Source organism: Notothenia rossii (assembly GCF_949606895.1).
Source record: "Notothenia rossii genome assembly, chromosome: 2".
Taxonomy (NCBI): Eukaryota; Metazoa; Chordata; class Actinopteri; order Perciformes; family Nototheniidae; genus Notothenia; species Notothenia rossii.
The window spans coordinates 69,218,585-69,245,130 of NC_136904.1; the positions used below are offsets into that span (position 1 = coordinate 69,218,585).

The following is a 26,546-nucleotide window of genomic DNA, read 5'->3' on the forward strand; positions in this document are numbered from 1 at the left end:
AACCTCGGTGCCCATGTTTCTTGTGTTGCAGGTGGGCAGTGAAGCAGGCGTAGGCTTCAACGTGAACATGGCCTTTACAGGAGGACTTGAACCTCCCATGGGTGACGTGGAGTACCTGGCTGCTTTTAGGTAAGGCCCTGATATCACATGCTACTTTAGAGAAATATTCTCTCTAATTTTGGTGGTCCCACTGTAGATTTACATACATTGTGGTGTTAAAATATTACAAATCAACTATTGGTCCGATGACAAGTTAGCCTCTTGTGTCAACGGCCAATATTTCGAGGCACTTGTTTTTTCGAGGAAATATCGAGACAAAGGCTTCGTCTTCAATGCGGTCTTCCTTTTGTTGCAGTACGATTAGCAAATGTAGACGTATTCTGGGTTGAGAGCTGACGTTGACAGCTCTCTATACATCTCTGCAAATGAGTGAAAATAAACAAATAAAAGAGAGCAAAGCACTCCGAAATTGGCACTTGTGTTTTGTACCTTATATTTTTAAACTGTTTACCTCCATGCAACCAAAGCCTGCAAAAACATGATTTGTCAAAACTGCTTGGACTAAAAATGGTAATCACTTAAAAAATAATATAATAATAAAATAAATAGCAAATGTGTTCCAAAAAGTGCCCTTCTGTTTGCACATCAGGTTCTTTCTACACCAACTGCTTACCATGCAAATAAAGCCCGCTCAAACATTCTTATCAATCTACAAATCAAAACTGCTCCCCATTTACAAATGTTGTCCAGTTCCGTACAAGTTCTGCATTCTAATTTGTGTATAGGCATTATGCTAAAGGTGTTGATGGAGTGCTCTGTAGTGCACAGTTTGACAAACGATCCATTGGGGGCTGTTGAGTATTAAGGGAGCTGCTCCTAATGCCAGGCCTGATTTCTATTAGGTCCACTTTCTAGAGCTATTTATAACCTCACACACACACAACATACGCACACCCAGCTCGAAAGACATGGACTCACCACAGACATGTTCATGTCTCATCACCATCTCTGGTTCTGGTAAGGAGCAGGTCTGGATTGGTTCCAGCGCTCTTTGAAGATGAACCCATGTTCGCCACCATGCGTCCGTCTGGCCCCATGCCAAACCCTTCAAACCGACAGGCCGCTGTCTTCTCGCAGCCCTCGGCACGCAAACCCCCGGAAGCACACCTCTCTCTGTTAATGCACCCCAGACCCCTGTGTGCCCTCACTTTTTATTGTTTCTTTCCCCTTCATCCTCCTCTTTCCACACATGTGTACATAATGCACTGATGGCAACCACCAAATATACATATATCATACAGACATTATTTATAAGCCATCACTGAAGCCGGTAGCTGTTGCAGTTTCCTTAGAATTCCCAATCCAATTCAGTATTTACATTCATTTGAAAAAAGTGCATGGCCTGTGTGCTAATGGTATTTTTAACCTGAGATAGCTCAAATCAATGTCTAGCTTTGACATGCATGACATCTAGGATTTTATTTTAATATTTGGCTAAAATATTGAATACATATAAATCAAAAAATGAGTGGAAAATGAAAACACCCACTTTTATTCTGATGGACAATATTATATTCTGCTACAATTCTTCACAAATGTTGTGAATGGCAACGGTTGCAGAATAACTCTCCACAGCTTTCTGTGCTTTCTCTGCATCTCCGGGGCCACAGAGGTTGCTGTAAAGGACCACACTTTAGGTTAGATTGAAATAAACATTTACTTTGCTGACTATGCTTTATTTATTAACAATCTATGCTGTCCTTTTTTTAGTTTAGTAACAATAGTTACTGCTCGATTATAACGGGCATATCGGTTTTTTCTTCATTTGTAGATAGATGTGCTGTTTATACATGTTTATTACTAACCTGTATAAGCTTGTTGATAATAACTTATTTATTATTGCTCTTTAAAGTGTTGAACTCTAGCCATTTAGTAGTGCAGTAAGTATTCAGATTGTTAGTTCCCATGTGGAGCAAACAAAAGGAAAAACAGGTTCCTGCAATTATACTCAAACTAAATTATTCCTAAATAACCACTTTTTTTAAATACCACTTTTTGTAATTGAGGCTTTAAACACTTAAGTGTCAAGCCCCAGATTAGATAACGCTGATGACATCTTCAGGGTTATTCTTTTTCAAACTTTGGAAAACCACAGAAGGGATTGTAAAACCTTTTTCACTGGCTGCGTTTTACTCCTTGTGATGATGACTTTGAATGTCATGTTTAAAATTGGAGCGCCCCTTTTAAGTCTTGCAAACAAATTATGTTGGAGATGTTTCATCTGTATTTGAGCTGATGTATTCTTATTAAGGGATGCAGTGCACTTCAGTTAAACCAGCCCACTTTGTTAACATCAAATTCAAAACACTTTTTCACACAGTAGTTTTAGTATGTTTGGTCATGGCTGCATGCATGTGGAGAGGCTTTAACTGTGTTTGTATGTTTTGTTTATGTAATTGTAGGCTATTAAATGAAAATGATGGAAGCAGTCCAAAGATATAAAGTAAAAGAGAACTCCAGTTTTGGGTGTGTTTCACCTCGGACCCTGGCGCCATTAATCCCCCGAGGCTGTAGAAGCATAGGACAATTCATAGGCCCCAGAGGACAGCAGCAAACCTGTCTCACAGCTCATATATCTACAGTACCACACACACACACACACACACACACACACACACACACACACACACACACACACACACACACACACACACACACACACACACACACACACACACACACACACACACACGTAAAGCACACGCTCATGAAAATGCAGAGAATCCTGGTTTTCATGAATGAATTAACACAGATGCACAAATGCTCCCACATGCAGCTTACACATCGACGTGTTTACAACAACATGTGGAACAACACCTGATGCACACAGCCTCTCTTTCTCTTTGAATCTCATTGTTTAACTGTGTGTTGCGGCCCTCTTCTTCCTCCCTCCCAGTCTGTGGGACGGGATGCGTCCCTCGCAGCAAGCACCTTCCCATTCCTCCACTGGCCTGTGCCACGTTGCATTTGCAGGGGATCAATTCTGAGCCTCCAGAAACAGAGAGAAAAAAGATAAGAAAATTGGCCCTAATGAAAACCAGAAGCCCCGTCTCTCTCTCTCTCTCTCTCTCTCTCTCTCATCCTCCTCCCCTCACTCCCTACTTTGCCATGAACTTGGAAAGACGAGAGAGGAGGAGAATTAAACTTAATTCAAACCAGCTCTCCGCAGAGCCAGATGACAGGGCTTTGAAGTGTAAGTGTGCGTGTGTGAGTTTTTCGCTCTCTTATTCTCTCTCTCCTCTACGGCTCTCCTCAACTTTTCTTTTTTTTATGAACGGAGAGGAAAGCCTTGAAGTTCGCAGATTAACCTTTTGTTGACTGGTTTGATGTTTAAAGAACATAGTGTAGATTTTATTTTCGAAAAAGGGTTCTCCTAACCCTTTAGTGCTTGGGTGAGGTTTTATTTCTCCAAAAACTTGCTGTTATGCCTTTGCACAACAGAAACACAACACAATATGTGATTACACTTTTTTTAATGGGCCCTATTATGCTTTTTGGTGCTTTCCCTGTTCTGTAGTTTGTTATATAGGTTTAGTGCATATCAATGGTTTGCAAAGGCTTAAATCCCTGTGTCCTTTCCGCCCGCCTGAAACGCCTCCATATTACTCGTGCTTCTGTTGGCTAGCACTCCAAAACATTTTACATGATATGCTAAAAGTGTTTCTTAGTGTTTGACCAATCACAACAGAGCCGGCCAGCTGACCAATCAGAGCAGACTGGGCTCTGGTTTCAGACAGAGGGTGAAAAGAGGTGCTGCAGCACAGGCAGTATGAAAACAATAAAGAGCTGTTTGAACATTAAAGCATGTAAACATGTCACAGTAGAGACACTACATACAAATAAGAAGCTGAAAATGAGCATTATAAGGCACATTTAACTTCTTGAAGTGATAACATATGAGTTAGTTAGAATATTAAATAAATAATTGATTGTATTGTATATATTAACATACAACCCTAAATAAATTAATACTTATCTTACATCTGTTTGGATATATGAAATGCTTATCTGCAGCTCGCGGTCCACCACCAATGCCACATTTCAGCCCTTTGCTCCCCATGTTAGAAACCTGGAGAGCATTGAATATGAAGGCATAATCAAGATGTGGAAAAAAGATAAATTAGGGACTAGAGTAATCACACAAAGATGATAGTCTTTAAAAAGGAAGTTTTCCTTGGCTCAAAATGTTACCACCATGCCAAGACCTACTGCAGTAATAACCGGTGTGAGCACATTTGTGTGCACTTGAAATCCTGTTGGATGAAAATTGCCAAAAGCTAAATGCGCCCATCAGGATCAGAAAAGCAGTAATTTTGAAAAGAAAAAATTGAAAAAAAAGGCACTTATTGGGTTATAGCCTTGTGAATGTAATAGACTAATGAATACAGTCCAATTTTAGGAAGGCTTGATCGGCAAAGGGAGATTGTATATTTGTACAGAGGGAATAGTTCAGTCTTTTTTTTCCTAGTGCATTACATTACCCTTTTTTGTTCAGTTTATCGACAAAACTCCGCTCATCTACCATTAAAAACACACTTTGGCAGATACTGTTATGCCTTTTTGGTGTTTTCCCTTTCCTGTAGTGTGTTATATAGGTTGTGTGCATGGACATAGTCTGAAAAGGCTAAAAAAAAAAGGGGGTTTCTTTCCCGGACACTAGCCTCCTTCCTGAGATGCCTCCATTGGACTCCTTTGTTTATCTCCTTAACATATTGACATCACTATGAAACACTTGCGCTCCTTTTGGCTAGCACTAAACATATTGTACATGATAGTCTAAGGGGCGGAATATCTCTAAGCAGTTGCCAATCACTACTGAGCCGGCCAGCTAACCAATCAGAGCAGAATGGGCTCTGGTTTCAGACAGAGGGTGAAAAGAGGTGCTGCAGCAAAAGGCAGTATTGAGTACAATAAAGAGCTTTTTGAACATTAAAGCACAGAGACATGTCACAATAGAGGCACAAAATACTAATATGAACATGAACAACAATACACAAGTAAACATGCATATTTGTTGAGCCTTACATTCTTTCAGGTCACAAGCCCACATATACATTTCATTAAACCTTAGATGTTTCAGAATACACTCGGTTACAATGCAATAGCTATCCTATAAGGTTATCAATAAACAAATCCCCAAGTACAATCAAAAGCTTTCCTGTGTTATCCAAGGCTCTAGAACTAGGTCAAGAAAAGTTCCTATGTCAAGTAGAGTGGTACAACAGACATTTTAAATGAAATGTTTTCTAGTTTTAGAAAGAAACATTATTGCAATGGGCCAAGCAGCAGCAAATATAGGATTAGTTGATTTCCAGAACAGCAACAGTGCCTTTTTGGTGATTACTTTTTATGTCTATGCACTTGCGACATAGATTTAGTTTCGATGAAACTCATCCTAATTATTGTCTATCATTACAGTCTAAATATATTTTTAAAGTAATTTGGCAGATGCTTTAAAGTTTAAGAAGATGGTCCTGATGATGCCATGCTTGGGAAGCTGAAAATTGTAGGACCCAAGTGTTTTTCGGGCCCTGCATTAAGGATTTTGACGATTTTAAACTGCTTCCTGACTGCGACTCCTCAGCTGATACTGACACATGCACCTGTTGCTAAGTAAACCAAACAATACTAAACAAAACGTCTACAATCCATGCTTTCCAAAGTAATTCCACTCACGGAAAGATCTAGGTGTGAGAGCCAGCATTGGTTTAGATTGCAACCTCTTCACTCAAGATGCCCCGTAGCTTTGCTCACTCGTAAACTCTCCCCTCCCTTAATTAACAGAGAGGCTTTTTCATCTCCACATACATACCCTCTGATTCACACACTTAGTCTTCACTAAAACCACTAGTTTCCCTTCCTGCCAGCCTGCTAATTGATTACTGTGGGTTTTTATTTCCTTAAATGTTAGGATGTTGTTCCAAAGGATGGGGCTATAACTGATGACACCAGCAGGATTCCTCATCATGGCCAAAGTTGTCTCTGTTTGTGTTCAAGTTTAAAGAAGGGGGTTAGGGGAGGACCTCAGTTGTTAAAGTATCCTTGGCGGTCAAGGTTTCCCCTATTCGCCGTGTGTCAGCCCACATGCACGCCTGTGGCCAACTCCCTTTAGTGTGGGGTCTTTTATGGACCAAATGTTAATGGCCAAGGATGTGTGTGAATGTAAGTTTGAGTAAGGGAGAAAGTAAGAGGAGGGAAACCTTCAACACATGTGATAAAATCTGAAACTAGAGCTAAAAAGTCTGATCGTTAATTTCACTTAATTTTGTAGCGTGTGTTGTTGACTCCCTTTTAAAGCTCTTGAACTGATGGAATAACAAATCATGTTAATGTATAATTTTAAATCTTTCATCCACTCATTCATGAATTTACTAAATCTGAATTATTCCATATTTTCATTTAAATTCCTCCCCCTAGGTATCTAATTTATTTTATATTTCCATATACTGTAGTTTTAACTCTATTACTCAACTTTGTTTTTCCTCCTTCATCTTCTTACATTATGTTTTTCTCTGAAATATTGCCAGATGCATGCTAACATAGAGTGACGCACGCACACAGTGTATCCTTTTCTGTCTGGGACTACCAAAAAGCTCCTAATACTACCTCCCGCCTCTCCCTCAGACAGCTGTGTGTACGCATGGGTGTTGTGTTGTGGCGCGGGGTGTGGTCTGTGCAGTTGAGGGTTATAATTTGGTGGTATAAAAGGGCTGGAAAAAACGGTGGCCTCCGGAGTTCAGGGCACGCTGCTTGCCCACAGCCGGCAAACCATCACCATGTTCCTGAGGTCGGCAAAGTACAGAGGACCTACGACGGAACCCTGCGGTACTCCGTCACTCGCCGACCTCAGCAAAACACTGCTCGCCCAAATATCCCAGACCCCCAGATAATAACGTGTAGGCTCTGAGCAAATCAGAGCAAACCACTGGTTTTGCAATTTGGGAAGTCTATATCTATTTATGAACTACATACTCATGAGTCATTATATATTTTTCTTAAAGAAATACATATATTTCCTTTTCTAGAATTGGATTAATGTCTTTCATTTAAAAAAGAAAAAGTCATGTATACCTCCTAAAATTGTTTTATGAAACTATGAAAGTTCTATCAAGCTAGTCTAATTTCATGTGATGAGATCTAATCTTGTGTAGAACACAAATATCATATGATGGTTGTTTTTTTTCCAACAGGGTCATAAACCAGACTTTGTTTTCGAACCACAATTTACAGTGAATCACAACACAGTCATACTGTTCAGTGGATTTATGTGTATGTCAAATTGCATACAAGCACTCCCTCCCTACCAGCTGTGTGTTATAAGAAGGTTATACACAAATGGCACTCTTTGACCACACCTATCCAGGATCAGAATGATTGTGCAAACATACACACACATGCAATTAAATCCATCCTTCAATTTGTCCTCTTTACTTAAATATTTTTGTACTATATTGTTTCCTAAAACTTACGAAAGACTGTTGTCATTATAAAATATATAGTAATAAAATATAAAGTAAAATATATGTTTAAGGGTAAATTGATATGTCTTGACATTTCTTTTAAAGGTAATTTCACTTAGTGATGCTAAAAGAGGCAAGGACCATAGACATTGCCCTCTTCACTTCTTGTACCCCTTGATTTGCTCTGTATGTTCAGCTCTGACTGACAGGTTGTTAAACTTGCACCATTTTTTATCTTGAAATCTTGGCTCTATAGGCTTTGTTATTTTGGTAACTCTTGTGAGCTGGTTTGGGAGCTGTTTTTTTCTATCTTGGAAAATGTATTTAATATATTCTGAAGCAGTTAGTTCTATTTTTTTCCAATACAATTTTAATATATGCAGCTTAACAACTTCTATTTTTTTTATTTAAAAACAAAAGTGCATTTAAAATTCCAAGCCAAACAAAACATTTTTGATCAGTTCATGTTTGGCTACATGCAGCCCAGTTAATTTGTCATTCAGCCAGCCTATTAAACTTGCAGCTGCAACAATATCTGTTAATGAAATGCAGCAAGACTTTTTAATAGTCTTGATTTAGAAGGATGTGACTATCAGCAATCTTCCTTAAAGAAGATGTGTTATCCCTCACCTGTTGTGTGTTATACAGGTTGTTGTGCATGTAAATAGTCTGGAATTACTAAAACAGAGAGGTGAGAGGTCTGAGGAATCTTTAAACATTACATTAAATTATTATCATTATTTAAATATATTAATTATGCAACACCCGCAACCCGACCCGCATCTTCTTTGTTTTACCCGGGGTTACCCGACCCGATGCAGGACTCTGATCACCGCATCACCCGCTTGTGACTCATCGTTCCCACTAAAGTAGGGGTGAGTGTAATAAGGAGGCAAAGTTGACGTTCAGTTTGTTGCCGGGAGCATATAAGGATTTATCCACGATGTTGAAAATGTTAATGTTAATGTTGAAAATGGTTTAAAAAAGTTGTTGTTTAATGTTTTAAGGAGGTGACGCTACTCAGCCAATCAAATCGGTACTGTCAGTGAGTCAGCACGATAGATTCAAACACACACACACAGAGACGAGACAAGAAGAGAGAAACAGTCGGAGTCATTTCAAATGACGTTCTCATTGCATTGTAGCAACAACAACAACAATAATAATAAAAATACCAATAATAATTGGGAGGTGGGGCGTGGCTGTTTTTATGTTCTCTGAGGGGAGGCTCACCTTCCCACACTTTGAAAACCCCTGGCTTATATGACCTCTCTTATACAATATATTATTTTGTTGACATTGTTTTTCTCTAGGACGGTGGTTATGCCGATTGCCAACGAGTTTGCCCCTGACGTGGTTCTGGTATCTTCAGGCTTTGATGCGGTCGACGGACACGCTCCACCCCTGGGAGGATACAAACTCACAGCCAAATGTAAGTACTCACCACAGTTACCCTGTTAATCATTCTCTGTTTACTAAGCCATACATACACATTTGCTAAAATAACTTGCACACAAATGTTAATGCATGAGTCTCACACATGTCGTTAGTATCACTTTGCCTGTGCAATTCAACAGGAACGACTGACAGACGCACAAACACAAGCCCCTGTGTTTATTTGTTCCTTCTGACTTTCAGATTGAGACCTTGGCATGCAAGCAAAGAGCTTGTCTAAAATCTCAAATAAGAGCAGGGGTCTTGGTAGTTAAGGGGGTGATATGGGTGGTTAGAGAGGATTGCAGGAAAAGGGGATATGGGGAGAATTTAGGGGAGAAAAAGTATGTCCCAATGCATATATCAAAGCTCCCCTCCTCCTGAAAGAAAAAAGATCAAAGACTGCGACCAAGCCTAAATGCAAAGCCGCGTTTATTAAAATTAAACCTGGCTCATATTATAGTTTGTGTTTTGGCCCCAAGTAAATCCATGGTTCACTCTCTTCCTCTCTCTGATGCAGTCACTCCTTTTCTCAAGCCTCCTATTTCTCTTTTTTTCTTTGATCAATATCCAAAAAGGAAGTTAGAGCTTGAACAGCAGTATTCATTCTCCCTCCCTTTCTTTCCTTGCCCTCTATTTACTGTCATTTCCTGTGCATCCAGGCTTCGGCTACCTGACGAGGCAGCTGATGGCTCTGGCAGGCGGTCGCTTGGTGCTTGCCCTAGAGGGGGGTCACGACCTCACAGCCATATGTGATGCCTCCGAAGCCTGCGTCTCTGCCCTGCTTGGCAATGAGGTAAGATGAGAGCCGAGAAGAGGAGAGATAGATTTCTATCAAAATAGCCCAAAGCAAGGCACTAAGACTCAACAAATACATACATATGAGATCAAATATGGACTGAAGTTTATGATCTGAATACTCCAAACATAAAAATGTAGGGCTTGGTTAATCCCTGCTGCGTAAAAAGGCATATTACTTTTGTAATGTGGGTGGTTTCCCTGAAACTGTAAATTATTTAGATTGTACAATTACTGCTATAAGATATGCAAGGAAACTTTGTGGTTTTAAAAGTCAGTTCAAATGAATGAATCAATAAGCAATATTAACAGCCACATCAGTGTAGTTTTATGTTTGGTTGCTTTGAAGTGTACATGCAGGGCTTCAAGCAGATGAAGAGCATCTGGTTTATTTGTCTTGTCAGCGTGAAATGTTTAGGTCACTCAACTTGCTTCTGATTTTTATTCCCGGCTACATTTCCAGAAGCAAGTCATTGAGTGAGCATACAATTCTAATTAAAATGTTTCACATTCATTCTTACGCTAGAACTGAATGAACACTTAGAGAAGATGGCAACGGAAATGTCTTTAACCGCCAAACACATTAAGGGTTCAGGATAAGGATTTGATGGACTTGTTACCTAGATATCTCAGAAAACAGTACTCTTTTGCATGGGCCAAAACCATCTCTTCCACTCAGAGAGGAAGTCAGCGCAACACACACACACACACACACACACACACACACAGGCTACACAAAGACAGACAGACACACGCACAAACACGTCAGAGGGAAAGGATTTCCAGGCAGAAGGTTAATTGTGGGAGTGTGTCGGTTGGGCCATGGAACAGAACAAACATCGGCGCTCTGTGATTCATGGCGCTAAACAGAATAGCATCTCCTCAAAGACGCCCACTCTTTTCTTCCAGCTAATGAAGAGGCTGGAGTGCTTTTTTGGACAGGCTGCTCAGACTCTTTTTCTCCCTCCATTATCATGGGTCCAAGATATCTCAGTGCTTATATTTTCAGGACTGCTGAATTGTGGTACCGTATGAAGATGATGAAGCTTAAGGGCAATAGAAGAGTTTGCGAGAATGATTTGTGCATACTTGTGTCTCCAAAGTCCACTCGTCGTAATCTGTTGCTATTTTGACCACAAACCATTTGATCTCTTAACACTAACACTGGACAAAGAAATGCACTTTTATCTCGCCTCGCTTTTTCTAACCTTGCCAAGTTATTTTTCTTGAGTGTGTCTGAAACTGCGGTGGGATAGATGCTGTGGCTTGAGGGCTTGGAACTCTATGCATCCTCAGTGAGTTTGCTGTGATTACACGTTTTGTCTTTAAAGAGTCATCACATGTCGCTAGGGTCTATCAAATTCATTTAAATGCTAAAGGTCGATGCAAAATTCCCAGATCTCTTCAAAGACCACTTTTTTTAATTACACCTTAGAGCACACATGTCAAACTCAAGTCCCGCGGCCCAAATCCGGCCTGTGGTAGATTTAATTTCGGCCCGCAGGATCATTTCTAATTACTATTAGATCTGGCCCGCCGGTATATTGCACCCTGAGGGTTTCCTCAGCTCAGAGCCTGACCCCAAACATTGATGAACTTGCACCCAAGAGGAGATGCCAAGTATCTGGCTTGAACTAGCATCACAGAGCAGCAAACTGAGTTTCAATGGATGTTTCCTTCTGCACTTTTGTTCTTGCGACAACAGGGCATGTTTGTTTTTTTCTTTGAGGCAAATCGTTTTTTTGAAGCTGTTGTTGGCCTCTGGAAAAATGTAATCATAAGAAATGACTATGGAAAAGCTGCAGGTAGAGCCATAAGAAATGAATGCAACTGATTATTTAATGTTTAATGTTGTTTTTATAGGCAATCATTTAAGCTTTGTTAGTCCCAGGTTTAATATGTGCAATAAGTTCATTTCAATACGTTTTGCAATAAACATTGAACCAGTCCGGCCCTCGACTAGTACCCATTTTAAAATGTTGGCCCACTGTGTATTTGAGTTTGACAATCCTGTCTTAGAGCAATAATAATAAAGTAAAGAGAACAAATGGAGATCTATATTTCCCTATATGTAGCTCAACCATTAAAGCAATCATAAGCAAGTTGACACCAAGAATTCCAAATAATCACCTCAAATCAAGATTGAATAATATCCAGAAAGACACGCTTGCATTATTTTCATTTATTTAAAAAAAACTGTAAAAATGTTGTCCCGGGAATCGGCCCACTCTGTGTGCTGGTTGCATTGGAATGGCAGGTGTACCTGCTAAAGCCATCAGCATATGCCCAGTGAGACATGCAGGACAGTTATACTAATGCATAAGGGTATAGGCTTGTCATTATGTTCATACATCACTTTACAGAGCATAACGTGGGACTTGTTGTTGGCTCATCATAATAAGCTGTAAGGATGAATCGATGTAGAATCGTAAAATACAGTTTTGCGGTATGGTTAAAGATTGATAGTCTTGCTATTGTCTTTGTTTCAATATTGCCTAACATTAGCGCTTATTAAGTTTACACTTAAAAAATTCAGAAAGCATTCGCCCTTCCATTGCACAGAAAAAATAGTTGTTGTGGTAAGTTTGATCTATCCAATGAAGAATGTCCGACTTCCAAACATATCAAGCTTGCGTGAAAAAGAAAAGTTAGCAACTGGACCTGTTTATCTCTGAATCAGTTTCTGCCTTGTTGAAGGTGGTATCTGTGACTTCCTAGAACTCTTGTTCCAGTCCTGCAGACACAGCTAGAGCTATAAATGGGTTCTTGGAATCGTTAAAAGACAAGAAAAAATGACATGACCTTGTTCCATGTGGATCTTGGAGTGCGTGCAAAACAAACAGAACAATAAAGAGGATCACATTAATAAAACTCAGTGACTGAGATCAACCAGTCCATTGTGTTGTGCAAGACGAAGAAATTGATCAGACAGATGATCCAAGTGACACTGGACAGGGAAAAAGCACTATGACGTGCCAAACCTGTGAAAGAAAACAAACAGCTCTGCTCAAGCAAAGTTTTGCATAAGAGAGGAAATGCATGAACTTGAGGCTTAATCTAATAACTTAATTCTGTTTACCTGCCCTCTGATGACTCAAAGTTATTCAGAGTTACATTGCCATTACAGCTGGTAAGGATTCAGGAATTCAAGGACACTCGGGCAGGGCGGATGCTTTTAGCTGTCACAGAGGTTTGTGCTCAGGACTTCCAGTTGGAAGGACGCTCTCTCGTTACTCACAGCACAGCTCTGCTGCAGAAATAATGAAGTGGATCAGGGGGTTTGCTTCTTGGGTTTCAACAGCCTGCAGAGCACCGGCCTCTGCAGGGGTTTGGTAGGAGGTCACTGGGTGGGTGCCATAGGGAGCCGAACATTTGAAAATAGGCAGGAGGCAGGGATTGTCAATTGCCTCCGCTCTGCAGGACACCCCTCTAAAACTCTCACCCGCGGCCCCCTGACTGGTACACAATCTGAAAATGGTTACCCTCACACCTCTTCGAGCAGGTTCAGCTAAGGATCAGATAATAAAATAAGATGGAGGGCTCATTTGAAGAAGGAAGGGATGATCCTATTGTAATAAAGCAGCTGCACTGAGAGCAGCACATATGCAGGTTGTGAAAGTGTGTAAAGGTATGGAATACAATCCTTTTTAGGATTTTCAGAACTACAATTCTGAGAATACATAATTCTTTACATTGAAAACCCACCCTATACTCCAGTAAACTTCAACAACCACAGTTTTCAAGTGCCATAGTAGGATCTCTCAGATTCTGGGAAATGGATTGTTTCCGGAATGGAAACATTGAAAGGTATCATGACAGAAGCCTTAAAGTAAGAGTTGTACTGCATGCCTCATTAGCTAAAGATGGCTTTGATAAAGTGATCAACAACACAAATGTAGATGTTGTCGACTTGAACCACAGACATGGAGTTCTCATGACATGCTCCGTTTGACTTTTTGGCAGCAAGTGATTTCAGCTGGTTGAACAAAGGCAGATAATTTACTTGTTTGAGCTTTGATAACTGATAGCAAAAGAAAGAGAGGCTAAAATGTCCCTGATCAGATCAAAATGGCAGGAAGCAAATGTTTTTATCACAATCTCAGCGAAGGTCTCTGTAATGGACTAGGAATGTAGCTGGAAAACGTCAGTGAGGGACTGAGCTGGAGGGAGATAAAACAACTGACGATTTTCTGTGTTTTTTTTATTTGCTGACAAATGGCCTAAGATGGCAAATGGAAACAGAATAGGAAACAGTGCAATAGCCTCACCAACCAGCTTGAGCAACAACAATCGTTGTTTTGCATTGCATTCAGGTGGCCAATAAATGTTGAACTTGTTTGAATGTGTCCACTGATGGAGTTATTTCTAGACGATATTTTTTAGTTTTTTGCATGTGTGTTGGCTCACTGTGAATGGAGCGAATGAGTAGGCTGAGGCATGGGACCACAGCTGGATTAGCTGCTCAGCTGTGCTTTTGTTTATAAAGTTTCAAACTGCCTGATGGATTTGTATTGTCTGGAAGTCATCACTGTAGCATGTACTGTAGCTTTACCATGAAGTATGGAAAAATATAAGGCACATGCCAGTAGGTCTTGATGTTTTTCTACCAGTTTGGACAAATGGCAATATCAATGGTTCCTAAAACGAACATACTGGATTGGTTTCGTGGCATTCTAAAAAGGCAGATTTTAGGGGCCTTCATAAACTAGTGCCAAAACATCCTAAAGGTGTTCCTTATACCCTATTCACCTCCTGTTTAGCTTTTACTTCCAATGTTTTACTGCTTGCTGGTGTGAGAAATATATCTGTGCTTTTATTGGCAGGTTAAGACATGCTTTGCTATAATGAGCATTAGGTTTCCTTTGAAAGCAGCTCAAATTAGCTGGGAAAGAGAGGGAGGAAAATTGCTGAATGGACTTTACAAGCTCTTTTATTCACCCCCATCTCTGTAGTGCGTAATCGTGAAGTCTTTTTAGTTAAATAGCTCATGAATGATGCATTGGAAGCTACACCAGTCAACTCTGAACTCAGGACTAATTGATGATTGCTCGCAAACAGATGTTGGCCCGGTTCGAACCACGGTTGTTAGCAATTATTTGATAAACAACAGGCTAATATGCTAATTGGTACCAGCTGTCAATGAGGTTACTCGGTGTGTTTACACTCCAGTTACAGTAAGACGCTCGACTTCACCTGTCCCCCTCAGGGCCTGACTATTCTTCACCAAGCCCCCCCGACTACAAGGCAAACGTACACCCCTTTTCGAATGCACACAAAACACATCATTACCTTGTTCAGTTAGCATAACATAATCAACCGGTTTTAGTGACTGCCAACATATGCACATGGACACAACAGTAAACAATGGAAGCCTTGTGCACCTCTCATTTTGCTAAACAAGTGGATTTTCTCCTCTTCCAACTGTTTTGGTTCTGGCCTCCCTGTGGAATGTTTTTACCGGGGTACATTCCTCACTCTTGGCTCATGGCTTTCCGTGTTGGCTAAGACCATGTGCGTTGGACGGCTCTGTCACACAGAGAACTGAGAAAAATCAGTCAACACAGCGACCGCAAACCATCGTCAAAAGAGGAAATGTACCACATTTGGATGTCCAATCAGTGTTGATGATCACTGTAGTCTAATTAAGTAGATCAATTCCTCAGCGGGTGCTATTTAGAAATGGCAAAATATATTATTTTTCTGCATTCAGCGCTGTCATTTGAGGACTAGGGCTGGTAACTTAGCTTGTTTTTATCTGAGCAGAAAGTGAGTTTTATTGTCAATTATTGCAAAGGTAAGCTGAATTGTTGAGTAAGGTGAATAAGTAAAGCTGTTCTCCTTTTGGTTAACACTGGGTTTGAACTACACATTTTTTATTACCGTCTTAAGTATAATTTTAAGCTGGGTGTCAGTAGCTTGCGTGCAATGCATCCTGGTATACGTATGCACTGCAAGCACAACTCAGGAGAACTTAGCTTTCTCTGTTAATATAACACAAACTGATGAATTTATTGCTTCAATCGACTACATTTACCATCAACACTGATTAGAAAGCCACATAAAAGGTGGTGAATTTTCCCTTCAAAGGAACCTCTCTGTGAAAGCCTGCAGCACATCTGATTAAATGAAGATGCAGGAGTCCAGGCAGAGCCATGACCACAAACCCAAATAAACAGAAATGTCGCTATGGATGATGTGGCAGACAAATGTGTGCTTGTGCGTTTATGTGCAAGTGTGTGTTGTCATACCTGCCAGGTGGAGGCCCCTGGAGTACCCTGACAAGAGCCATTAAAGTTTATAAGCGTGAGCCGCCGTGAGGCCCAGCTGTCAATCAAGCTGACAGGCTGTGCCCCTCCAACCTTGCTCTGAAGTGAACCCCACAAAACCCCAGAGAACCCCTGACCCTGCTTTGACAGGGAGCTGGGATAGTATGGGCTGGGCAGGGCTGATCTGGGAGTGGCTAAGGTTATGGAGGGAAGTTGGCGGCTTTTGCCTGAAGGTTGAAGTTTTCGACAGAAAGATTAATGGTTTGGGTCCCCAGAGTGGCAGGGAGATTGCGGGATGCTAGTGATGAAGAAGTACTGCTCTCTCCCCCCTGGGCCACAATCGAAGTAATCCGGACTGGATGAACCTCTTTGGTTTCTAGAAGATGATCTCCATAGCTGACAGCTCTGGGCAGCTCCCACTTGTACTTGAGTGTTGCTCTTTGCACTCAGACCAAAAAAACTCAAGTGGTTGCCTCGGTGTGGGGGTGATTCTTTCCAATGGCTTAGTTAGTAAACACTATAACTATATCATCCACTTGAGAAGGTAATTCATCAGCAGTGTATGCTTGCAAATATTTACTTGGTCAACATCTTCTGACAACTCTTGCTGGACCTTGCCTTTTATTGCCTGGAGGCTCTGCACTTTTGTCATGCCGCACACAGACTAACACTGAAAAGTCTAATTGGACAATTCTCTGTGCGCTTCCAGTTCTTTATAGAGAGAGTGGATCATCAAACGGAATGCTTAAAACCAATAGAATAGACAAATGGCTACCAGGCAGGTGTCTTTCCAACTTTATTGTTTCTCAATAGCATATACAAATATGTCTGACTTATCTGACTTATCTTGTTGTGGTTAATCCCATATGTTATAGCCAGAAAGCCCTTTGTCGGGGCTAACGTACCATATTTACTGTTAACAAACAGCATTTGACCGCAGCTTAAAACTCTAGCAATGTGTAGAAAAACAGTTTGGTTTAAGTGATAGTTGCAAGGATAAACTATTGAGCTTAGAGAGTTTGATGTACAGTCTCAAAACTAAATATGCACCTACATGCAACATGTTCTTCTAGCAATTATGACACTTGATGGAAATGTTTGCCTTTGTTGCCAGAGTGCAAATAACCCAATGTAAATATATGTCTGTGTGCACGCACCTCTGTACGTTCCTGTGTGCCTTATGTAGTCTATCGTGCCACAGCAGGATTAAAGTATCCCTCTCCCCAGACTGCCTCTTCCCTTGGCCCCCACTGACCCCTCCCACACACTATTTGTTTTAATTTAAGGAAACTTCCAGCCTTTACTAAGCGAGACCGACCGACGATTACTTTTTTATTTTCTCTCTGGCATCCTACTCCCAATGCTCTTGCCAAAACCTTTTTTCTTACAATCCGTGTATCTCTCTAAATGTTTCTCAGTTGGGCCTTTAGTCCCAAAAAAAAGGGTGCTTGTCTTCTGTGTTTTGAATGTTGATCTGAATGGGCCCGTTTGACATGAAATGGGATGAGAAAGTGTCCTATGTGCAGTCGGCCAATGGGGAAATTGAATCATTCCGGGTTGGAAAGGCACATTTGGGAATAGCCCTGTTTCCTCTGAATTGTGGCTTGGAGAGATTCAGAGACTTGCTCCCTGAGGTGTGTGTGTGTTTGAGTGTGTGCATGAGTATACATGTGTTTGTTTGAGCAAGTAGGTTCCCATGTGTATGCATCTGTGCACGCTTGTATGTTTCCTCAGAGTGGGAGAGAGTACAAAGCACGTATTGTAGTTGGTGTCAAAGAGTAGGAAAGCTCTCGCTGAGTGGGAGGAGGTGTGCATCTGCAGGCTCTCTTTCTATTGTGTCAGCAGCTCCAGCTTGTTCCCCACCTCTCGAAGTGATTCAACACCGGGCTGTGGTCGACATCCAAAAGTGACCCTTTAAACCAGGAGGGAACCACGTTAATTCAAGAGAGGCTCCTGCTGTGAGCAGCGTTTCTGAACACCTGTCAGTCACATTCAGAAAAACACTTATCTGGCTGTATTCAATGTATCTAAAAAAAGCCTTTAGTAATTTAATACACCTAGCTGATGTTCCCAGTGGGTATAGGTTCAGTGCCAAGTTGTCCGCCCTGCAGCAGCTACATTTCAGTGTCCTAAATATTCTCAAAAATGTGCTTAATGGATTATTTCATTGATTGATAGATTGATCTTATTTTCTTTTTGTTTCAGTTGGACCCCATTCCTGACGAGGTACTTCAACAGAGACCGAATGCCAATGCTGTCCACTCTATGGAGAAAGTTCTTGAAATACAAAGTGAGTGGATTAGTTACACAGAGACAAAACATTCATCATCATTTTTGTGATTTGACCTTATTGAATGATATTTGGTTTAGGTTTTAGATGGATGACTGTATCTGTGCATATGAAGTACTATATTCCCGATGTAATACCTCAAGAGCCTCTCTGTGGTGAAGTGGCCCATGATGCACAGCGGTACTAACCGAGTTTTACCGTGTTCCGGTCTTTTGTAGGTAAATACTGGCGCTCACTGCTGCGCTCCGCCTCGACACTCGGTTGCTCTCTGAGCGAAGCCCTTCGGTGTGATGCAGACGAGGCAGAGACCGTCTCAGCTATGGCCTCACTGTCTGTCGCCAACAAACACATCGGAAAGAGGTATACGGTCTTATCCATCTCAAGTTGTTCCCAATGACTGGTGATCCTTGTTCAAGTTTGAAGGAGTCATTCAACCTTTTTTTAAATAAGCACATCTCTTTCCTGCTGTGAGATAGATATTTAGTTCAGTGCTAATCAGAGAGATAAAGAGGTGCTCTCAGATGTTGTATATTGACAAGGGATGTTATTGTGGATGCTAAGCAAACAAGCTGCTATCTAAATGTATGCGCTACAGCAGGGGTCGGCAACCTTTTTGATATGAAGTGCCATTTAAAAAAATAACATCTGATTAGTGTGCCGACGTTTGTGAACTGTAAATGGGGGGGGGGGAGCCTCGCAGTGGGGAAGCTGTGGACCTCTGTCGCCTTTCAGCGCAACTTACATGATGCCGTTTAAACAGGCGGCTTGGTTCGCTGACGGCCGGACGTACTGTGATTCTCCAGAACACACAGTTGGCCAGTCCGCCCCTGTGTAGCATATTATTTTTGATGACAGATGAGCAGATCGCCACTGGGCTTTCAACTAAAGACACCGCCATGCAAAAACTGCGGCATGTACAGCTCCTTATGGGTACTGCAATGTGTGAAGTGCGCTACACCCCTGGTCGTTTCACCATCATGAAGGAAAGCAGCAGAAAGTCGACTGGAGTTAAAAAGAGCGGGGCCTTTAACTTCTGCTGGGGGAGACGCGCTCTGCCGGCAGTCTCGTTTAGGATCCAAAAACACAGTTTAAATATTTGTGCACACTTTTTCCTAGTGTGCCACTGGTTGCCGATCCCGCGTGCCAATGGTGGCACGCGTGCCAGGGGTTGCCGACCCCTGCGCTACAGTGATGATTATCTTTTTATCTAACTCGTCAGGAAAGCAAATAAATCATATGACAAATGCTTAATGTAAAACAATGACAGAAAAAAGTGAGAAATGTTGTGTGCTTTAGATTTGAAAACACATAAATGTTGGTAACAAGGACTGGCAACTTTTGAAGTGTTACGTGTGTTGCATTAAGTGTCCTTTTGACAACAAAAAACCTTTGTACATAGCCCCTAACTACCTTTCTTTTCACTGTAGTTAATGTATTTTGTATTATTTTCTATAGCATTTACACTCCTTTAAAATATACAGTCATGGTACTGTAAGCAAATCTTTTCATAACATTGTCTATTTGATCTTTTTCCCAGGGCTGAAGAGGAACCAATGGAAGAGGACGCTGTAATGTAAAGAAAAATCCCTAGCCTTTGACCACTCACACCAGTCTTTATCTTTGACAGTGTCGTCATCCTGTCAATTGAAATGCAACTCCTATGTCTCCCGCCTGCCACAACAAGATGGCATCTTTTTATGAGAGAGAACTAGCAGTGGCACTCAATGGAAACGGAACACTGAAGATGAGCGATGCATTCGCTGATCAGCAGTGCACAGACTGATCAGCATAAATGTGTTGTCTCTTGGATTTAAGAGGATTGACTCAGCCATCCCGCAATGACAACCTCGAGTGCCAGTGCTTTTAAAACAGTCGGACCAATACACGTCGTTGTCTACTTTTCCTATTGTTCTGTTTTTTCTGTGCTTTATCGTCACACTTTCATTGAAAAACAACCAGAGCTAATGATTGCGACTCTGTTCTACGGATGGATCATTCCTGCTCTTTTAAGATATCCGGATAATTGGGACAAAGTGTTCACATTTGTTGCCGTTTTCCCTGAGGGGTTGAAGATAACATTATGGAAAATGTCGGCGATTCAAATGACTGACAGTGAAAGACGTTTGTGCCTTTTTTTTCAAACCTGGTGGATTTTTTCTTGAAAGAGCTTTGCCTTAAATAACAGGTTTGGGAAAAAGACCTCTCTTCTCCCCAACTCCTTAAACTTTTCTATCTTGGCAAGACATCCGATGCCTGCATGTTGTTGGCACATAGACCTTGGCATGTTTACCAATATTTCCCTGCAGCCTACTGTCTCTCCCTTTGCATTCATCTTTCCTTTATTGCCTTCATTTGAATGATGGCATTGTAGAAGGGAGTTCTCCGCCACAAGTTGGAGGTGGTTCACTTAGAGGAAGTTAGTAGTAGTTCTATGTATCAGAAACCTGAGTAAACAGCTTGAAGGGCTTCCTCAGACAATCTTGTCATTCAAGCTTAGGTTCCAATCAAGCTAAACTTCTACTCGGTTACATTTAGGTAACAAAACTGTTATGTTGGGTAAAAAAGTCACGGTTTGGCTTTGAAAAGTAAGTTAGTTGGATAATTAAGTGAAGGACGTTGGTAACAAAAAAAGTCCACTTTGACTCTGGTTTCACAGAGGACCCAAACTCTGGGCCTCTTGGATCAAAGTTCTGTGACACATTTACCCATGAATTAATACTTCCTCCAAAGGCAGACTTCTGCTGACTTCCTTAAGAAACATACTTGTAACACGTTAAAAAAAAACCTGGGGAAAATAAGTGTCTCTTAAAACGTATTAGACAATGCAGTTTCGTTGTAGGGGAATGTCATGTTTAGGGAACCACGCTGTCGTTGGATCAGCATACATGTTACATCAATCAACTTTTTCACCTTTCTTACATCGCAGCTGATTCAGTCTAATGTCGGGAGGTGCAGGGATGCGAATGTGCGCCCAAGTGACGCGGCATTAGAGTCTCCTGCCAATGGCCAGAAAGGATAGGTACATCTTAATCACAATGTACTGCACTAAATCAACAGGACTTTAAGTCTATGTATATACTGTATGTAGTAAATACACAACAGTAAAACTAATAGACTTTCTCTGTTGAGTCAAACCACTTTTTTTACATAATAACCAGTTTCTCGTTTCTGAGATGAATGAGGGAAATTGAGGAATTATTCTCATATGGGCCAATTTGTTGAACCATCCCTCTCTTTAAAACAATGGTGTCTCCGTGGTAACAATGACCAAACCACCTGGGATTTTCCAGGGGGGTGTTCCAGCCCTGCATGGGCTCCCACAGCTGGTTTAACATCTGCAGTCCCTTGTTAAGCAACATCTGCTCCCCACATGTCAGGTACTATGAGGCAGGTGTGTACATATGTTCATACACAGTGAAGCACAAGCTGCTTTTTTAAATATTCGAGTGGATACACATGTTCTTTATTTTTTTTATGTATTTATCATCCTTTTCTCTTGACCAATGACCCGGCTGGTGGGATAAGCCCATGCATAATGGGTTTCCAACAAGTTTGCTGAATCTTCCTCCTCCTGCATCTGAACGCTTAATCACATCTGCATCACAAGTCCGTTACAAACACCTTAATACTTAAGAAAAATAAATAAAATATTGGCTAGTTTCCTTATACTTAAAGCTTAATAATATTGAGTTCTATACCGACTATCAGTGCTGCTGGATAGCTACATTTGGTTTTCCGTTTTTGCCCAAATTACACTGTAACCTAATCCCAGTGTGCAGAAGTGGACTTCCTGTCTGTAGCCATTCCTCCAACTTGTGTTGATCCCCTGAGATACTGCTGTCTCCCACCTTTATCCCTCTACAAACTAATCATTTTTCATGTGTCTTTTCAGTGAACAGACACAGTGCTGTTGTGTTTACTGTTGTTTACTGTACATAGGACATCTATCTGAGTATTCCTGCCACACACATTTCTCAATGACTACTTTGGTTGATTCTCTTTCCTCTCACTTTTGTTGCCCTTTCATTGAACTCCTTTTATACTTTTTTAAATGTTTTATTTCCTTCCCCCTCTCTGTCTCTGTTACATTGTAAAGCTGACATACTTCACGCATGTGAAGATCCAGACTCTGTTTTTAGCGGACATCACATGACTGGGTTTTTGTGGGAGGGTTGGGATGCAAATGTTTCTACTTTGTATGATGATCGACAATTGTGTATTTACTGTCTGTTCATAGTAGATTTATATATAAAAGAAATGAGTATATTATATATTATATCTATACATACTGAAATACTATGATCTTGTTTTTGAAGTTGGTATTGAAAAACAATACTTACGGTCAACCCTTTTGTAGGGTGTACCTGAAGGCACCGCTGACTGTCCTTGGTTACGTGTTGATAAGCATTTTTCTGGTTGTCTTTTTGTCTTTTCACACTGATGACTAGTATTTGGCTGTATCCATCCCACTGGTACCAGAGAGCTGCTACAGTAGGGTGCCATTGCCCTCCGCTCAGCCTCACATCCAGGCACATGTTCCTGCTTTTGAACCTTTTGATGCATCTAGATACCATTGTAGAGCTACCTTTTAAAGTTTCTGTAACTTTAAGAAATGTGAGACAAAATTCTCAATTTGGATTCAACATATCTCAAAAAAGTATTTTCTCCTTCTTTGCAAATCCATCCACTGACGAGAACAAAAAAAACAAGACGACATTATATGGGTGGACAAATTGAAACACCGCTATGAGCCCTAAATTAAATCCTACATTTTTAACAATGTCTTTGTCAAACAGGAACATATGAAACGTGTGTATACAGGTATGTATATATATATATATATATGTATATATATATATACATACATATATATATATGTTTACATTGTCATAAGCTGATTTACATCTTCTAAAACCGCAATCAGACTTCCAAATGGTTAATTTAATGTTTGTTCATCATTCATTTACTGATTGAATATGACCTCTACTGGCAGAGTAATGCTCTTAAATCACATCAACTACATTAGTTTCCATGACTTCTGCAGATGGCCAGACAGGCCAAAGTTCAGACGGTTGTATTCCTGCTTGTATGATCTACTACTTTGCAAATGTACCAGGAAACAATGGAAATGGACAAAAAGTAGAGCAAGGATGCAAGCAGTTTATGATTATTTATTATGGTTTTAACTCCATTCCATGGATGTGATTTTTCTGTCTGATCCCTTTGAATCAGTCAGCTCCTCAAAAACGTATTTTTGAAAGATTTATTTCTATGGCTTTTCTCATGTTAGCGTCAAACATCTTTGCCGATAGACATATTTGTGGTTGGATTATGACAATGCGCAAGTCATGCTTTCCAGAATCTCACCTGCATTAGACACGCTGACATCTCAGCTCCTGTAAACAGTTTGGTCGAGGCTTTTTTTTCGGTAAACCAGCCCAGAACTTTCCCAGAAGCGTTGCTCAGCAGTGCCCGTCACAGAGTTTCTGCTTTGGTTTCTCAAAAGATGCCAAAGCTAGCACCTTCTGTCCTCACTGCTTGTCTTAACACAATGTCCAGTAACAAAGAGAAAACATTCCATTATGCTATCATTTCCATTTATTAGGAGGGGTCATGTCTTTCTGTTTGAACCCTCATAATTCTGACTTCAGTCCTCCTTTCTCTCTGCATGATCCTAACGTCCGCATGCCCCCCCCCCCCCCCCCCCCCCCCCCCCCCACCTGTCTTTCTGTCTGTCCCATTCCGCATATCAGCACAAGAGATCGAGCACTGAAGGACATTAGTACTTTTACTGTATCCAAACCGCCTCTTTTACAGCTTTCTTCTTTACGCCGGGGAGGAGTTTGGGTGCTTTCCATGTTGTGCTTTTACCTGTAGGATATGGAAACATGAAAGACTTTTGTTTAACATTTTACAAAAGAAAAAAAAAGTATCTAGCACTTGTAACACAGATGTTAGATTTTGTTGTATTTATGTAGAAAAACAAATTGTTTTGGGGGGATGCTTTGTAAACCACGATGACAGAATGGACACTTTTTTTATTATAAACCAGGCAGGATGTGACTTTGGTGGAGTCTTGGGAAGACATGTTTTGTTCTTTGTCACATCTGGACTTTTATCAAAGGGCTCCATCCAGGTGCCTGGTCATTGTTACGGTTGTCCATTCCACTAAATAATATGCCAGTTATTGCTATGACCACTGTGGTTAAAACAAACAGTTCTAGGTTTACATATGTATAAAATGCATATTCTTTTTTTTTTTTTATCAGATATGTTTTTGACTTGTTCCACCATTGTTACAGAAATAGTAAATTTTTCTCGGGAACCTTTGCTCTAACATGTTGTCTTTGACATCTACGATATAAAGTATTGTTTTGGAAAACTGCAATGTCTGTTTTTTATGTTAATAGTGTTGGTTGCTGGCTTTGATTGCAGGAAAAAGGATTATTTACTGTAATGCAAACGTGTCAGAAATGGCAGCAAATGAAGATGAAAATCGATTCAGCAGAGCCAAAGGCCCAATTCCAAACTGACCCCCCCTTTGCAGCTTCATACTGAGGGTCCACCACATTAAAGGTCCCATGTCATGGCCATTTCTACTGATCATAATTCCATTGTTGAGGTCTACTAGAATAGATTTACATTGATCAATTTTCCAAACTCACATTGGTTTCTCATACAGCATCTCTGCATAGTATGTGTATTCACTCTCTGTCCTAAACGGCTTGTTGGAACTCCTGCCCCCCCTCCCTGTGACCCCACTGTGCTCTGATTGGTCTGTTCTGATGAGAATATCACTATGGTCTACCACCGTTATAGCGGAACATCAGTGATTATGTGTTACAATGGCGTTAGCAACCAGAAAATGACACCAGTAAGGACAAACAGATGAGAATGCTGCGTGGGGTCTGGGTGCCGTGTTGGCATGACGTTGCACGGCTCGCTCCTGCGAGGAGCGGACAGTTTGAGCTGGGTTCATTTCCTGCTTGCTGCGTGGGGTCTGCGAGACAGCGAGACATCGCGAATGGATGCAGGGGGGGGGGGAGGGTGCTGAGGGGGCTGCAGCACCCCCATCTGCGAGGCTCCACTAGCAATCCGCAGAAAAAGGGATATTTAATATTGTTCGATTTTAACTTTTGGGTAACATTGTATTCTAGTTTTTTATACCTGTGTTTAGTCTAGAAAACGGTAGACTAATTTGATTGTAAAGTTTGGGATATTTACATGGACTGTTGCAAAAACCAAGCACCTCATAAACATCAGATTTAAAACTAAAAGAGTTACAAAAAATAAACCTATAAAGTTTATTTTTTGTTTTTTTATATTCATTTTTTCTTCAAATGTTTATAGGCTACCCTTAAGTCTTCAGACTCAACTGACGGGATTAAACTCAAGGAAATGTATCCGCTTCCTTGAAGCTCTATCTGCAGTTGCAAAAGTCTTTATACATCTCCTTCACATGCAGTATCACTTCCCAAAACATGCCAATAGATCTTGATGTGTAGAATCATTAGATTTCTGCTTTAGTTCCAGACGTCGACAGTGTTGCAGGAATAGCAACAAGAGGCCCCACAGTAGCTTTGACTGGGATTAGCCACCCATTTGGAAAGGTCAAGGGTCGGAGCTACTGTCCAAATAACTAGCAGTGAATCCCTGTTGGTGGTGGAACTAACGCTGGGACAACAGTGTAAAAGCAAACACAACCAATCCCGCCTTACTCCCCTCAAATAAACACGCATTCCATTGCTTTCCTGTCAGACTCTTAATTCAGAGTGTAACAGTGTAAATAACCCCTGGCTTTGTGGTCTCGTCACGATCTCTGTAAATCACAGAGGCTTCAGACACCTCAACGTGTCTGAAGCAAACGAAAAATCTGAGAGCGTAAGGGTCAACAAGAGACATGATGGACAATATTTACAATCATGCAGATGCTTAAAGGAGCTCCGCTGGCTCCCAGAAGTGGCCCGTGACTTTAAAGCTGGGAATGTGACCTTTTTATGGTTCCTTGGTGGCTCTAACAACGGCGCTCATGACACAGACTGCCCGTCTCACCTTTGGCTCACCGTAGGCATCGACACAGTCGTCATCTTCGCTGTGTAACGACACCGACCCCTCGCTGAGGTCGGGTCAAAAAGAAGGAGGAGCCCTGACCCCTTCCCAAAGGCCAGCCCGCAAGATGGCCGCCACAACAAAGGGCTGAAATGTCAAAGAAATCTGGGAAAACCCCACTATCTATTT

General features: G+C 41.0%; 1 protein-coding gene across 6 annotated transcripts in view; it reads left to right on the top strand.

Moving 5' to 3' along the window:
- LOC307028427 (histone deacetylase 4-like) overlaps positions 1-24,696 on the top strand; it is a 176,910-nt gene extending 152,214 nt beyond the window's left edge. For all 6 annotated transcript variants that reach the window (XM_079663429.1, XM_079663430.1, XM_079663431.1 and 3 more), the window contains 6 exons: positions 32-129; positions 8,834-8,952; positions 9,617-9,750; positions 18,224-18,308; positions 18,527-18,668; positions 19,846-24,696. In XM_079663429.1, coding sequence (XP_079519555.1) covers positions 32-129; positions 8,834-8,952; positions 9,617-9,750; positions 18,224-18,308; positions 18,527-18,668; positions 19,846-19,885 — 618 coding nt within the window. In that variant the 3' untranslated portion in view covers positions 19,886-24,696. The remainder of the gene's footprint in view (positions 1-31; positions 130-8,833; positions 8,953-9,616; positions 9,751-18,223; positions 18,309-18,526; positions 18,669-19,845) is intronic.
- Positions 24,697-26,546: the final 1,850 nt, after the last annotated feature.